This window comes from Micropterus salmoides, unplaced genomic scaffold, assembly GCF_014851395.1.
Source record: "Micropterus salmoides isolate LMB-PRFRI ecotype aquatic unplaced genomic scaffold, ASM1485139v1 Ms_hic_scaffold_1, whole genome shotgun sequence".
NCBI classification, from domain to species: domain Eukaryota; kingdom Metazoa; phylum Chordata; class Actinopteri; order Centrarchiformes; family Centrarchidae; genus Micropterus; species Micropterus salmoides.
This window is the reverse complement of record NW_024040040.1, coordinates 30,552,869-30,566,515: the sequence shown is the minus strand read 5'-3', so window position 1 is coordinate 30,566,515 and position 13,647 is coordinate 30,552,869. Positions and strand designations below refer to the sequence as shown.

Here is a 13,647-nt window from a genome sequence, read left to right as displayed (position 1 = left end):
ATGTTGGTCCCATATTTGGTATGACAGAAATAGGAAACCTGGTAGTATACTGAAACAATAAAAAAATAGAACAGAATAGAATACAGATTAATTGTTTGTTATGAGAGGGGCCAGGTGAAAAAGAGATTAAGGCTTTAGGGGAAACACTGACATGGAACAAAATTCACGTCAAACTCTAATTTGTGTGGCAATGGCGTGTGAGGGGAACTCTGATCTCATGCAGTTACTGGAAAATGACCAAGCCTCCCCTAAAATCCACTACTCCCTACACATTATGCAACCACACACAGACAATGTTTTTCTGAAAAATCCGACAAAGCCAAATTATCAGCTTGCAATGGATGCTGTAAACTAAGTAAAAAAGTGATTTTTTCAGAGCTACATCTCTATCTGCTGTCTCAACAGAACATTAAAGATGTAGTCCAAACTTGGGTGCAAAGGCTGGTTGAGATTCACTTGAAAATAGAAAAATGTGTAAATTTGTTATGCATTAAAAGTTTGAATTAGCATAAAATATTTGTATTAATCATCCACCTGATGTATCAAAAAAAAAACTTTGATCCCACCTGTGGCTTCCTCCTCTTCCTCTTTCAGGACATTGTTGTCATCCACATCATCCTCCTCGTTGTCCTCTATTGCCTTCCTCGAATTATCCTTTACTGGGACTACAGTAAAGTTGGTGGGCATTTTTACACCATGTGCTTCCTCTTGTTTGTCTCCTGCTTATCTCTTTCTCCTTTCTCCTACCGCTCCCTTCCGCTCTGCTCTGCTGTTCTGCTGTCTCTCCTCCTCCGTCCAACAGCTGTCAGTCTTCTCCTCTTTCTTGCTCTTGTTCCCAGTTGTTTGTTTTTTCGTTCAGACTTATCGCCCTGGTGTACTTTACTCTCCAGGGTTTTTGTTGCTATCGCTAGAATAGTTCTATAGACCCAACCCTCCTCCCACACCAACTATCCAAATAAGAAAGAACACGCCCAATGGGGCCAGTGCAGTACACACACAAGTTTGCAGAAAACATGATATGCATTTGTGCTCATGTGAGCGTGCGAGCGTACATATGGCTCTTTCTGTGCCTGGGGGTAGATGTTCTGCCCAGGAATGTCGTTCTCTCTCACACACAACAAAAGCCAGCAATGTCTGCCTTTGTTCAAAGAGAGGAGGAAATCCACAGCTGCTGACGAAAGTTTGTGCGTGCAAAAATACACACATATGCATTTCCTCACTTCCTATGCAGTGTTATTTGATCCTATGTGCACAGTCAGAAATGGGCAGGGCCGATTTAAAGACGTATAATGGCCATCTAAAGGCATACCCTTATAGAGGGTTAGCACACATACATGGAAATGCTGACACACGTTCAACTTCTGCATTATATGTACATCCCATTATCAGGGTGCTGTATTTTACTGCAAAACATTCAGCTAGAGAGGGGGATGGGGTGCATTTCATGCTCTTATCTCTTAAGAGCAACATTAGAAATACAAGGTGCAGTGTTTACAGAGAACAACACTGAGAAAATGTGTTCAGAGGATGATAAAAAATGTCACCTCATCTTTCCAGTGATTTCTTTTCCACCATCATTCAACAGAAGGATATTGCTGCTCATATTCAAATCCACCAGCTGACCTTATCACTAATTCAAAAACAATGAGTCATTTCCTTAAGGTTAGGAGTGCACTGAAAGAGATACTAAGTATTACGTCTCACCCCAAGGAAACAACACCTATGGATTATAGAAAATGCTGAAAGCAACCTTGCTTGAGTAAGAAACAGTGAATGCAGATGAGCAGTTCTTTCATAATGCCACAGCCATGGAGCCTCATTGGCTGCTTAACATCTGGAGACCCACCCAGAACAAGTTCCACTCTCCCCCTCTTAGTTCCCAAACATCATGATGACACACAAGATCAATACAGCCAACAGAAGGTAGGGGACTAGGAAAGGGAGGAGATGGAGCAGAGTGCAAGACAATCGATGAGACAGAGACAGGCAGGCAGAGTGATCACCTTACAGCAAAGCATTGCCTCTTTTTTTTAGCACTGCAACTTGCACTTATGAACCATCCCTTAAGCCTAGTTCACACTACATGATTTTAAGGCCCAGTAACGCGACCTAGCTTACGTTCCGGGGGTGATCAGGGCCAAGGCATCCAATTGTTAACTACTCAATGGCTCATCAAAGAGGCTCGCTATAGCATCGTCAAAGCCAGACAGATATCTAGCATGCTAAATATCGGGAGCTGTCAGCAATTGCACATATTTTTTACTCACCTCAAGATGGACTATTCATGTAGTCTGAACAACACAGAGATCTGCCAATGTTGAAAGTTGTGTAGTTTGAACTGGGCATTAGTTGTGCTGCTATAAGCCACGACTTCCAGGAAACTTCCCTTTATGAACTAAGCTCCTACTGTCCCCATTCTCCTGCTCAACAACTACTGCTACAATTACTATTGTTAGTCCTATTATTATTATTATTATTTATTATTTATATTTGTATTATTACCACTACAATTACTATTATTTTGTGTCTCCATGTGGAACTTCTATTGTGCGACTGTGTGTTCTATTTCCTCCTGATCAATTCCATGATCTGACAACTCAGTATTCACAAAGTATTATGCTGCTGCTAAGGTAACAAAGACTGCACTCACCTACTTCCTGCTCAGTGGATGAACAGTGATGTAACTGGCATCCACTGATTAAGTGGCCAGACAGTCAGGCTGCTTCTCATGGACAACCATTGCATACAGGCCAGGAGGACAATGTCCCTTTTATGAAAGAATATAAACTACACAGACTGAAAACTAGGCTAAAATGTTGTGACATAAGCGGTTCTCACACAGTTTTTCACCATGTCACGTTTGATGCAAAATTTCACAGCAAAATAGCACAAAATGAAAACACAGGAACACATCCTGTGTTCACAAACAATGAAATAATTGTATCACATGAATACTGTTCTTCTGTAGCAAAAAAAAAAAAACTTATTTGGAGCAATCCCCTTTTCACCGTTCACTTGTACACACTGACAACAAGCAAGCAGTTTAAACATGCCCTAAATAATAACTACTAAGGATTAAGGCTGGGTGATTAATAAAATTTTATTTTTCAATTGTGTCTCGAGCCAACAAAATGACAGGGGGTTATAACTGCTGTAACTTGCTAATCACCATTATTAGCTGATGCTTATGGCATTTAAACTGCATAAATTAGCCACGCAGCTTGTGGACTTTTCCTCTAGTCATTATTTATTATTTATACTTCTTTATACTCTTCCAACAGAACACCATGGTTGAAATTCAGCGTTATGTAACGTGACAAGTTCCCCTGTATCTCCTCTGTTCAATAAATGTATTGATTGAGTCTACAAGGGAAGATAATGGAAACTAGATTTGCAACAGATATACCAAGTACAGCCCAAGGACACAACCCAGGATGTGGACTGGAAATCAGTTCTTTCTTCTCGTGGAAACTTCCTTTCTTTCTCACCAAAATGGAGATAATTACACATTACAAATTAATTACTGTATATTAGACAGTTGTTTGGCCTCACAACTCCATGATTTATATCCTTAAATGACTCACATCTAACTCAACGTTTCATTGTATTGCTCCTTTTCTCGGTCATGGTTTTGATGCTATTTGATAAATTAGACTTGAACAGATGTTTAGGGGTCCAAAATGGAAAAAAGTAGTTTCAATATTTTTCATAAAAGGACAAGAGAGATATCCATTTAATGCAATTAGTTGTATGGATTCAATTAATGTAATATGAAAGCACATGATGCCTAACCTGCTGTTACTCCCAAATATATTGACAGGTCTTTTAATATGACCAGTACAAGTTTGCAACGATCTACACTAACCAATGTCTTTAGTAAACAAAGAATAAAAATAAAAATAAAAGAATAAATAAATAAGTACACACACACACACACACACACATACATATATATATAATCATTTATATAACATAATCACATACATATATAATCAGTTTCAAAACATGTTTGTGCAAATTGTTCTGCAGGACTGGGACAAAGGAAAAAACAAATCTGTTCATTCGACAGTAGCAAGGTAGCACAGTCAGAAAACACAATTTCAAATAAGTGACATCACCCATCTGCCCTGCACAAGAGCCTGCAACTCTGGATGACAATCTCAGTTCTGTACCCAGGGGGCAGGAGGAACACACAACCTTCCTATGAGGATCAATATACTGCATGACTCTCTGTTAAACTGTGTAAAACATAATTCAAGTTGCATAAATTAAAATATAAAGGAATCAAGCTAGAATTCCGTCTCTTCATTGTGTCATGTGAGTTTGGGTCATGGCCTTTGTCACATGGCATCTTTCCTTCTCTCTATTACTTCCTCTTGCTCTGTCAGACACCAGAGGGTAGACAAAAGAAAACCACTGACACTATACTGTACTACACTGTAAGCTGTTATAGCTTGAGTGTTGCATCCAGTAGTGCAACACAATGGCATCTCACTGGAGTCTTTTTACTTGCCACCTGATAAATGCAAAACCAGTATTCTGCTGTATTTTAGCTTTTTATGATTGGTCCACTAACTCCAACACCTCCTTTTCTTGGTATTTTGACTCTCTCTTTACCAGAGGCTTGTTTACTTCAGCCTTTAATTCTGCCTTTTGAAACAGGCCAGGTAGTGTGTACAGTTGGTCTGTGATTGGTCTGAGATGTGTCTGAGATTGTCTAATTTACATTATGAATACAGTGTGAATTAGATGCAACACACAGCTGAAACTGTCCCATACAGAGAATAGGCCTAATCCCTAAGCAACATGTCTGTTACTGTTACTGTCAGCAGTCACATACTGTCATCCACTGGCAATATGACTTATATCTTATATAAGATATAACATATCTTTGACTGGCTTCTGGTGTTCTGCTTTTCAAGACTAGTCTCCTCACACAGCAGATAGCTGAAGACTAATGGTGACCCTCTGTTGCCCCCATTTGATCACATATGGAAATACAGTTACACCACCATCATGATAAAATATGGACAAACTAGTATTTCTTCTATAATTTGTACACATTTAGACCAACAATCTAAAATAAAATTAGCCATGTACCATAAACCAAAAACACCTAGCAGTATTAACAGTAACAGTAACCAGTGGCAAATGGAAAGGTCATTTTTTTGCAAGCACTGACTCAAGTGAAACTAAGGGAAAACAATGCCAGCCATCATATTCAGTCAGACTTTTCTAATGTCAGACTATGAAATGGTGACTGAACCTTTTAGTTTCCTTTTTAAACAATTCCATGACTTTTGTTTATTGGTCAGTAAAGGAGGCCTTAGCTAGGTGTAGTCTGCAGCAATCTATCTATATCTATATATAATCTATAATAATAACTTATATATATAACTTACTGAATACCAAATCCACCTACCTCATGTACATAACACCGCACATAATACTTATTTTTTCCAGCATTCTTCACACTCATCACACTATGCTTGTCAAATTAATATTGACTCGTATGTGTACACATACCTGGCAATAAAGCTGATTCTGATTCTGATTAGGGATGGGGATCGTTCATTTTTATTGATATTGATACCCTTATTGAGTCTGCTTAGCGATCCAACTTTAAACTTAAACTTAACTTTATCTGACATCACAAGGAGTGAGTGACGTTTAGAAAGAATAACATCAGTCTGTATCAGTCCCTCTTCCTCTCTCGCTGCTGCAGGTAAGGTTACCAGGTAGAAGGAGGAGCGGCTGGTGTGTCTCAGCCAGCAGCTGAGTTTTTAAGACTACAGACCAGTCTGTGCTCCAGACAGACAGCTTTCTATTTAGCTTGTTTTTAACATTTGGTTAATGCCAAGCTAGTGTTAGCTGTGCTTGTATTAGACATAACGTTACAGGATGAGATACTGAGGACAGAGATGATTAAATTAACCATTTCTACATGTTTAACGTTACATTACAGACAGGTGTACTGATAAACTATTGTCTTTTTACTTGCGAAGGTTTTATTGCACGTACTTACAGTAACGAGCGTAGCTGTCATCAACTAATGTTAAAGTAGTTTGGAGCTAACTTAACCCTCACCGTATTTCACAGCGACGGCGCCGCCTCTCGCTCTGCTGCCGCTGTGTGTGTGTGCGTGACGGCAAGTTCGAATCATTTGACAGACTCGTTCATTAAAATGGACTAATCTTTTTTTGAGTCATTTCGTTCATTTGAACTAGGCTGGTTATTGCGGCGCTGCAGCCCTCTAGTGGGCGATTAAAAAACAGCGCGTTCTCAAACACGGAAGGCTGCCTGGCTTGCTTTATTTGACAAAGTATAAAGCATATACAGCCATATAAAGGCTTATGTATATAATTACTATCATTATCTCTGAAGTGCTCATTCATACAGTAGCCTGACGTCCCTATCCATGAGTAAAATATTAATATAAGATTTGCGTATATTGAAGTAATGAGCTTGATACACTATCTGAATAAACACACTCTTCAACCAATTTATTATTCAACCAATTTAATAATAATCTGGATAAAGCCACCAAGTTCTTAAAGAACTCCAGCACAGAGAGAGGAACAGAGAAATAAACACGCAGCAGTTTGGCAGGTCTGGACGCAGAATGGGCCACATCAGGTCCTGATTCTGCAGAAAGAAACACACATGAACACATCGCTCTCAAACACGGCCAGGTTGTTCACCAGTCACCAGCTGTGAAACAACAGCACGGCTCTGTTGATAAATAAAAAGGAAAAGTTACGTTGCATTCTCTGGCGGACCTGGATCAGCTGTTAGCTGTTTACAGAGCTAACGCTAACGTTGCTACGTGGCTGTGTTTTAATGTTTTAATGACCGGGTCTGTTTGATGGGGTGTAAGTGGTGTCGTAGACCTCCTCCCCTGTTAAGCAAGGGTTTCTCAACTCGGTTGTAAATGGCTTCCTTGACACCTCTTTCAAACCATCTGTCCTTTCTGTCAGAGATGTTTCATTACTTCCCAGGAAACTAAACAAACGTTCACTTTTGGCCTCGGGTGAAGAGAAGAATGATGGTTGTTCAGACTTGGCCTCGGGTGTTTCTAACAACCAATAACAGTCCTTGCAACAGCCAGGAGCACTAACGAACCAGCAGTATCGATCATCTTGACAACAAACCCACAGAGGTTAAATAACTGAGTTTCCATACCAGTCAGTCAGAACAGAATCTATCGGATGAGGGTACAAAACATCTTCTAGTATCTATCTCGATTTTAGCCTTCCTTGGCTCAGGAAAAGTAAACATCACTATGCATGATCTGACGCGACATTAAGTCTATAATGCATACATGGACAGCTGTAGCAGTCCTCAAACATCTCAAATAAGAGAACACATGCCTGTCAGTCATCCATTTATCAGTGTAAGTAACACAACATGCTCAGGTGACACTTATAAAGGCAAAAACGTTTCTTCTTTATATTTCATTTTAACTTTTTTCTGCAACTATACTGTAATCAGGTGTGCAAACTCGTCAGGAGTGAAAAAGGTGACAAAGATATCTCTGATCACATTGATGAAAACTACTGTGACTGACGCATTGTAGTTTGTGGCATAGGACATCGTTTTTGAACCAGGGACATGTACACAATACACCAGCACCACCCACACAACCTACACCACACTTAATGACAACAAGATTTCTGAAAAATATTTCTAACAATAACTTTAGTAAAAGGGGAGCCTTTTGCTCTTGGGAGGAGGCGACTAGAAGGAGCACTCATTGGCACAATGGCATCCTGGCTCTGGCTAAATCTACATCTGTCCACTGCAAAGGCTCTATCCACACCTGGAGGAGGAACTAGTATAAATGAGTGTATAAGTATAATGCTATAACATTAAATGAAGAGTATAGTGTTAGTTTAATAGTATACTGAATATCCGGTATACCCACTGTACCTGGGGTGACAGAACTTATACCATCACAACCCCCTCCCTCTGGAACATAGTGGAGGGAGGCTTCGGCAGACTACGCTGGATGCAGCGCGTTGGAGAAATAGATAAACAAAAGCAAGACAAGCGATCAAATGCCATAGCGAAGTGGATAGTTACAGACTGCATGCTGATTAGTAAAACTCACAGACAGCAAGTCTCTTTTCTATGGCATTTGTGCAGCGTGTTGCGCACAAAATGTTCAAGACAATTCAACTTCGGCAGCGGGCCTGTGCGCGAGGCACACTTCACCTCACTCTAACAGGGACACTTGTTTATGCTGGTCCCTGATAAAAGAAAATATTTCTGGGTAGATTCGACGCAGAAGTAAAGGCAGACTGTCAGTTGCCACATCTCAACCCCTAATCAGGACTAATTTCAGGTTGTTACAACTTAGACTACCATTTCATTATTAGTTTAAAGCTATGTGTAAATAGATTCTAAGTGCTTACATTACGGTTGATACGAGTTCCATCTGTTGGCTATGGAAACTGAGCAAGTAACGTGATGGCCTTTAACAATTGTTTTTAACAGTAGCAAAGAGTATATTAATATTAAGAGAGTTAGGAGAATTGAAAACTCAGGTGCACTTTGCTCTCAACTCCAGGGGCCAAATGCATGCCAGAGTGTAGATTCACAAATAAAACTGTGTGTAAGCATGAAAATATGCATATGCATTCTTTTCGCTAGATAGCGCTGCATATGCATGGTGCTGTTTCAAAAATCTCAATCAATGTGGAACTGGACACACACGAGCCTAATTTCTATTCACAGTTTGCTCTAAATTGATGTAGAACCCCCCAATCCACCAAAGAAAGAAACAGAGACTGATAGATTTGGAGCCCTTAAATTGTACAAAGAGACTAACTTTTCAACCACAGTCAAAATTTCAAATTGGAAGAAGTGCAATTTCACAGATTGTAAGTTAACTTTTAATGCACTACATGATGTGTGCAGAATGAAGGAAGATGTCACAGTTTCTCTGTTGACTTGCTAACAGCTTGTAAACTAAAGCTCTCAGTGTTACCTACTCTTGTAAAAACAATACATGTTGTTCTGCTGCTGTTGTGTTGTCAAACTTGGTCAGGGTCCACCGAGTGTCTAATGAGCTTGACTGCTCCGTTCATAGATGAAAAATAGAACAGCGTGCAAGTTGTCGTAAATGTGAAAGCCATGAGTGGATCACACACTTGTGAGTACATTTGTTCTTTGACATGCTAATCGAGTGGGATATAGACGCCGAACGTGCGTTGCTGGTGCTACGGAACAGTGGAGCCAATATGGGATGAGGTAGGTGGAGATGCCTGACCTCAGCTCACACCCTCCAGCTTATCTTGAACAGAGGCCTCCAGTCATGGAGAGCTGTAGGTAACATCCTGGCAAAGCTGAAGAGGTGTGCAACCCATTGTGGTCATTCAGTCCCTGCCAAGCAGAGGCTTTGACAAATTCAGAAGGAGTAGGTCTACCTGAACACAGCATTCTCCAGGCATGTCCAACCAGATGGAATTCCACATTGCATATGTACCAAAGGAAGCAGGAGCAAAAAAGAGCTGTGACGATATACTCTGGGAAATGCGGAGGAGTGGGACCTCGAGTGAAAAGCTGATTAACACATTGTAAGCAATAGCACAGTGTCCCTGTCCATCTCTGTGAGGACTTGTAGAGCCAGTTAACAGTGGCAGGGCTGTCTGAGGGTCTGTATGAGGAACTGGAGCGGTACCATCAAGATCCTGTTCTAGATCAAGATTCCTTTTATTGTCATTCAGCAAAACATCAACAAATATGTCAAGCATGAATTAAATTACGAGCACTGCTACTTTAAAAACACAGAATATAACAGGGTAATGAAATTAAATAAAATGAAAAAATATATAAATACTGGTAAAAATTTTCATCAGCCTATTTATACACACTGTGATGTATTGTACTGTATGTATAAATACATAATATTGCACATTTTCATAATAAGGTCCAGTTTAGTGGTGTGTAGTTGTGTTCAGCAGTCTGATTGCAGGCGGGTAGAAGCTGTTTATATACCTGACAGAGCTGCAACACATGCAGAGTAAAATTCTTAGCTTTTGTGTTTAATTTGTTAAAAGCGGTGAAGAAGGAAAACTTATTCTTAACTGTTTATAATTTATTGAAAAGTTTTATATATTGTATCTCAGTTATATTTTAGCATTATTTTAAATTTATTAGTGAAATACTTTGATAAAGCTCTCTAACTTTAGTATTATTTATACAGACTGTTAAAATCGTGTAAAGTAAAGTGTAAAATGTATTTTTTTAATCATTAAAAATTATATTTATTGATGTGCAACTGTTTACATGTTCAGTCACTGAGACTCTGGACTGATGAGTCGAAATTTGACAGCAGCAGAAGGCAGTTTGTTCACTGAAGGGCTGGAGAGCAGTACGCAGACGGACTACGTGGACTAGGGCTGGGCAATAAAACAATAACGATAATTATGGCAATATAATTTTCCTCAATAACAATATAAGAAATGTTCAATATATCGTCAATAAATATTTGATTTAATTCAGTAGAATCATGATCGAATTAGCACTTTTTCTATTAAGATGTTTATTTTGTTGAGGAAAAGGGACATAGAAAAGACTTACTAATCATATTTTTTGAAAAAGATTTTCTCATAATTGTTTTGAATATTCTACCTCAGATTTCTGAAGCAATCCGCTGTTTGGCATCAAGTGCAATTAACCTTCTGCCCTGGTCTTTAAACTTGAAAGAAATAATGATTAGACATTTATCGTGATAATTATCGATATTGAATGATATGAAATTTTTTTATCGTGATAACATTTTTGGCCATATCGCCCAGCCTTAATGTGGATTTTCGGAACGAGTGTCCGTGATGAAGTTCCGCCCCCACTGTGCTGAGAGTCTAGCTATGGCCCCGCACCAACCACACAGCAAAAGTTATTAAAAACTGCGTTCAGCGCAGAGTAGAATAAGGAGATCTTGAAGTAACGGTATGGCCCCCAAAGAGCCCTGATGTCAACATCACCTCTCTGTCTTGGATTACGTGAAGACAGAGAAACAACTGAGGCTGCCTAAATCCACAGGAGAACTGTGGGAAGTTCTCCAAGATGTTTGGACCAACCTACAAGCTGAGTTCCTTCAAAAACTATGTGCAAGTGTACTTAGAAGAACTGATAGTGTTTTAAAGGCATAGGTTGGTCACACCAAATATTGATTTGATTTGATTTTTCTTCTGTTCATTCTGTTCGCTGAACAAATAATTTAGGCATCAACAAAAATTAACATTACAAAATTCAAAAAGATTGCATTTATTGCAGCAGTATTGTACTGTTCATGTTTATGTCTCCACACCCTGTATGTACTAGAGTCTATGCAACAATTATTTGCCAAAAGGTAGATTTTGTTCTGCACAAGCCTCATTTGGCTTTATTTTGTATTTATTGCAATAGCAAAGGCAGAAAGGCAAGAATGACTCACAGTAAATACTGACCAAGAGCTGGAAAACCTTGTGACCCTGTGACAAATGTAGAGAACCTCCAGGGGGAAAACACATCATGTAGTTTTTCCCACGTCGTCTGTTCAATGTCTATTCAGTACTGGTGGCTTTCAGCTCCTGGAAAATTATTACTGTTCTAACCACAATGCATTGTGTGTCTGAAAAAAACCCTTCATATTCATCTTAAATTATTATATGATATGATATGAATAGAGCCTGACCAATATCAAACTTTTAGGACTTTAGGACTTCTAAGACTTTTCAATTTCGATATTTGAAGATTTTAAAATCTGATATGCCTCAACATAAACAAAGATTATCCCTAACATGTGTTATGTTATAACATCACAGAATGCAGAACAAAAGTATAACAAAATATTTAAAGTTTTAATATCTAAGAGTGAAATGTTTAAAACTACAAAAAAGATTTAAAGATCCATTATAAACTACTATAAGTACTACTACTAATGAACATTACAGGAAATAGTGTACGTAGCCTATTGCATGGCCTTTAGGCCTAAATAAAAAATACTAATATACTACATCTAGTATACCAAAAAGAATAATCATACCATATACAGTATTAACTCATGTCATTACAATTTATATATTACATAATAATAATAAACAGGACTCTCCTACACCCACAATGTATTTTTTTTTTCGTGCAGTAGGTTTTACATTACACATTATCTGCCACAATGAGTATTTTCAACATAGCATATTCACATCTAGTTTATCCCTTTAACAGCACGCTTTTCATTTTATCGAAAGCTACAAGAATTTTTCAACCACCTGCAATGATATAGTACGGTGGCTCCGAGGTCTCAGTGAGGAATATTTTTTTGAGGACTACTTTGCGGGCCTGACTAATAGTGAAAAGCTCATAAAATAACCTACTGGAGAAGTGCTTCCACTTGGCAATTTAGGTTTCCAGGTTTCCTTTATGGCTCTATCCCGGCTGTCTTCCCTCTCCTCTGGAGCCATCACCCGCCGTGGTGCCTGGTCCTTTTGGATTAAAGCCTACATAAATATGCCTATTGAGCAGTAGTAGGCTACTACATCAACATAGGAAATGATCCGTTCAAAGTAAAATTCAATAAGCTGGAGTGTTGCGCTGAGAGCAACTGAGCATACACAGCTATGGCTCAGAAGTAGGCCAACGGAAGAAGAAAAGTATTGCGAGGTAACGCAAAACATTTTGCGAGGGGTCCTCAAAAACAAATTCTTAGTCCTCAAAAAAATATTCCTCACTGAGCCCTCAGAGCTACCTTAATATAGTGACCCAGATACTAACCCTACCCCTTTTTTAAATACATTTTTTAAATTTAAAATTCTTTAAATTAAACAATATATTAATATTATATATATATATATTATATTGTTTAAAGTATAGTGAAATATAAGTATACTACAAGTATACTACGAAACAAAACAAATTTACTGAACAAATTCACAATTTATAAAACCTAAGCCATCCATCCATCGTCAACCGCTTATCCTGTGTACAGCTGGAGCCAATCCCAGCTGACATTGGGCGAAAGGCGATGCCACAGTCCAGTCCTTGTGAAGCTCCCCCAAGTTCTTGAATCAAGGCTGTGGTAACCCCTGTTGCTTGTGCACCTTTTCCTACAACACTTTAACCTTCCAGCTTCATGAATATGCTTTATTAATTGATATAGTACTCTGTAAACAGTTGACTCTTTCAGCAGTGACCTTCTGTGGCTTACCCTTCTTGTGGGAGATGTCAATGAGTGTCTTCTGGACAACTGTCAAGTCAGAAGTCTTCCCTATGGTTGTGGTTGTGTGTCCTGAACCAGACTGAGAGACTAAAGGCTCTTCTCAGGTCAACATTTCTGTATTATACATTCATTATTCTAATATTCCAGTGTTTCGCGCTTATTTTTTTCACAGAATGACAGTCAATATTGACTCACAGCTATGTACAGTGTTTACCTCAACAACCCTGGTAATGACTTTTTTTGAAGGTGGGTTTTCCGACATTAACAGTTGTGTTGGAAAGATTTGTGCAGCGGTGTCTGAGAGAGAGAGAGAGAGAGGAGAGATATTGCTATATAAAAAATATATAAAAAATCACGTATCAATATGTGTCAGCATTGATACTTTGGCGGGCTGCCACAAACAAATCAATGTATGGGAAACACCGACTGAGTGATGATGTAAACGT

General features: G+C 38.8%; 1 protein-coding gene across 4 annotated transcripts in view; it reads right to left on the bottom strand.

Moving 5' to 3' along the window:
* The window catches only part of slc12a7b (solute carrier family 12 member 7b), a 61,122-nt gene extending 60,176 nt beyond the window's left edge, over positions 1-946 (bottom strand). The window contains exon 1 of one of the 4 annotated variants that reach the window (XM_038723782.1): positions 567-946. In XM_038723782.1, coding sequence (XP_038579710.1) covers positions 567-687 — 121 coding nt within the window. In that variant the 5' untranslated portion in view covers positions 688-946. The remainder of the gene's footprint in view (positions 1-566) is intronic. The other 3 variants (XM_038723776.1, XM_038723797.1, XM_038723790.1) reach the window with 3 other exon arrangements.
* Between the last annotated feature and the right edge of the window lie 12,701 nt (positions 947-13,647).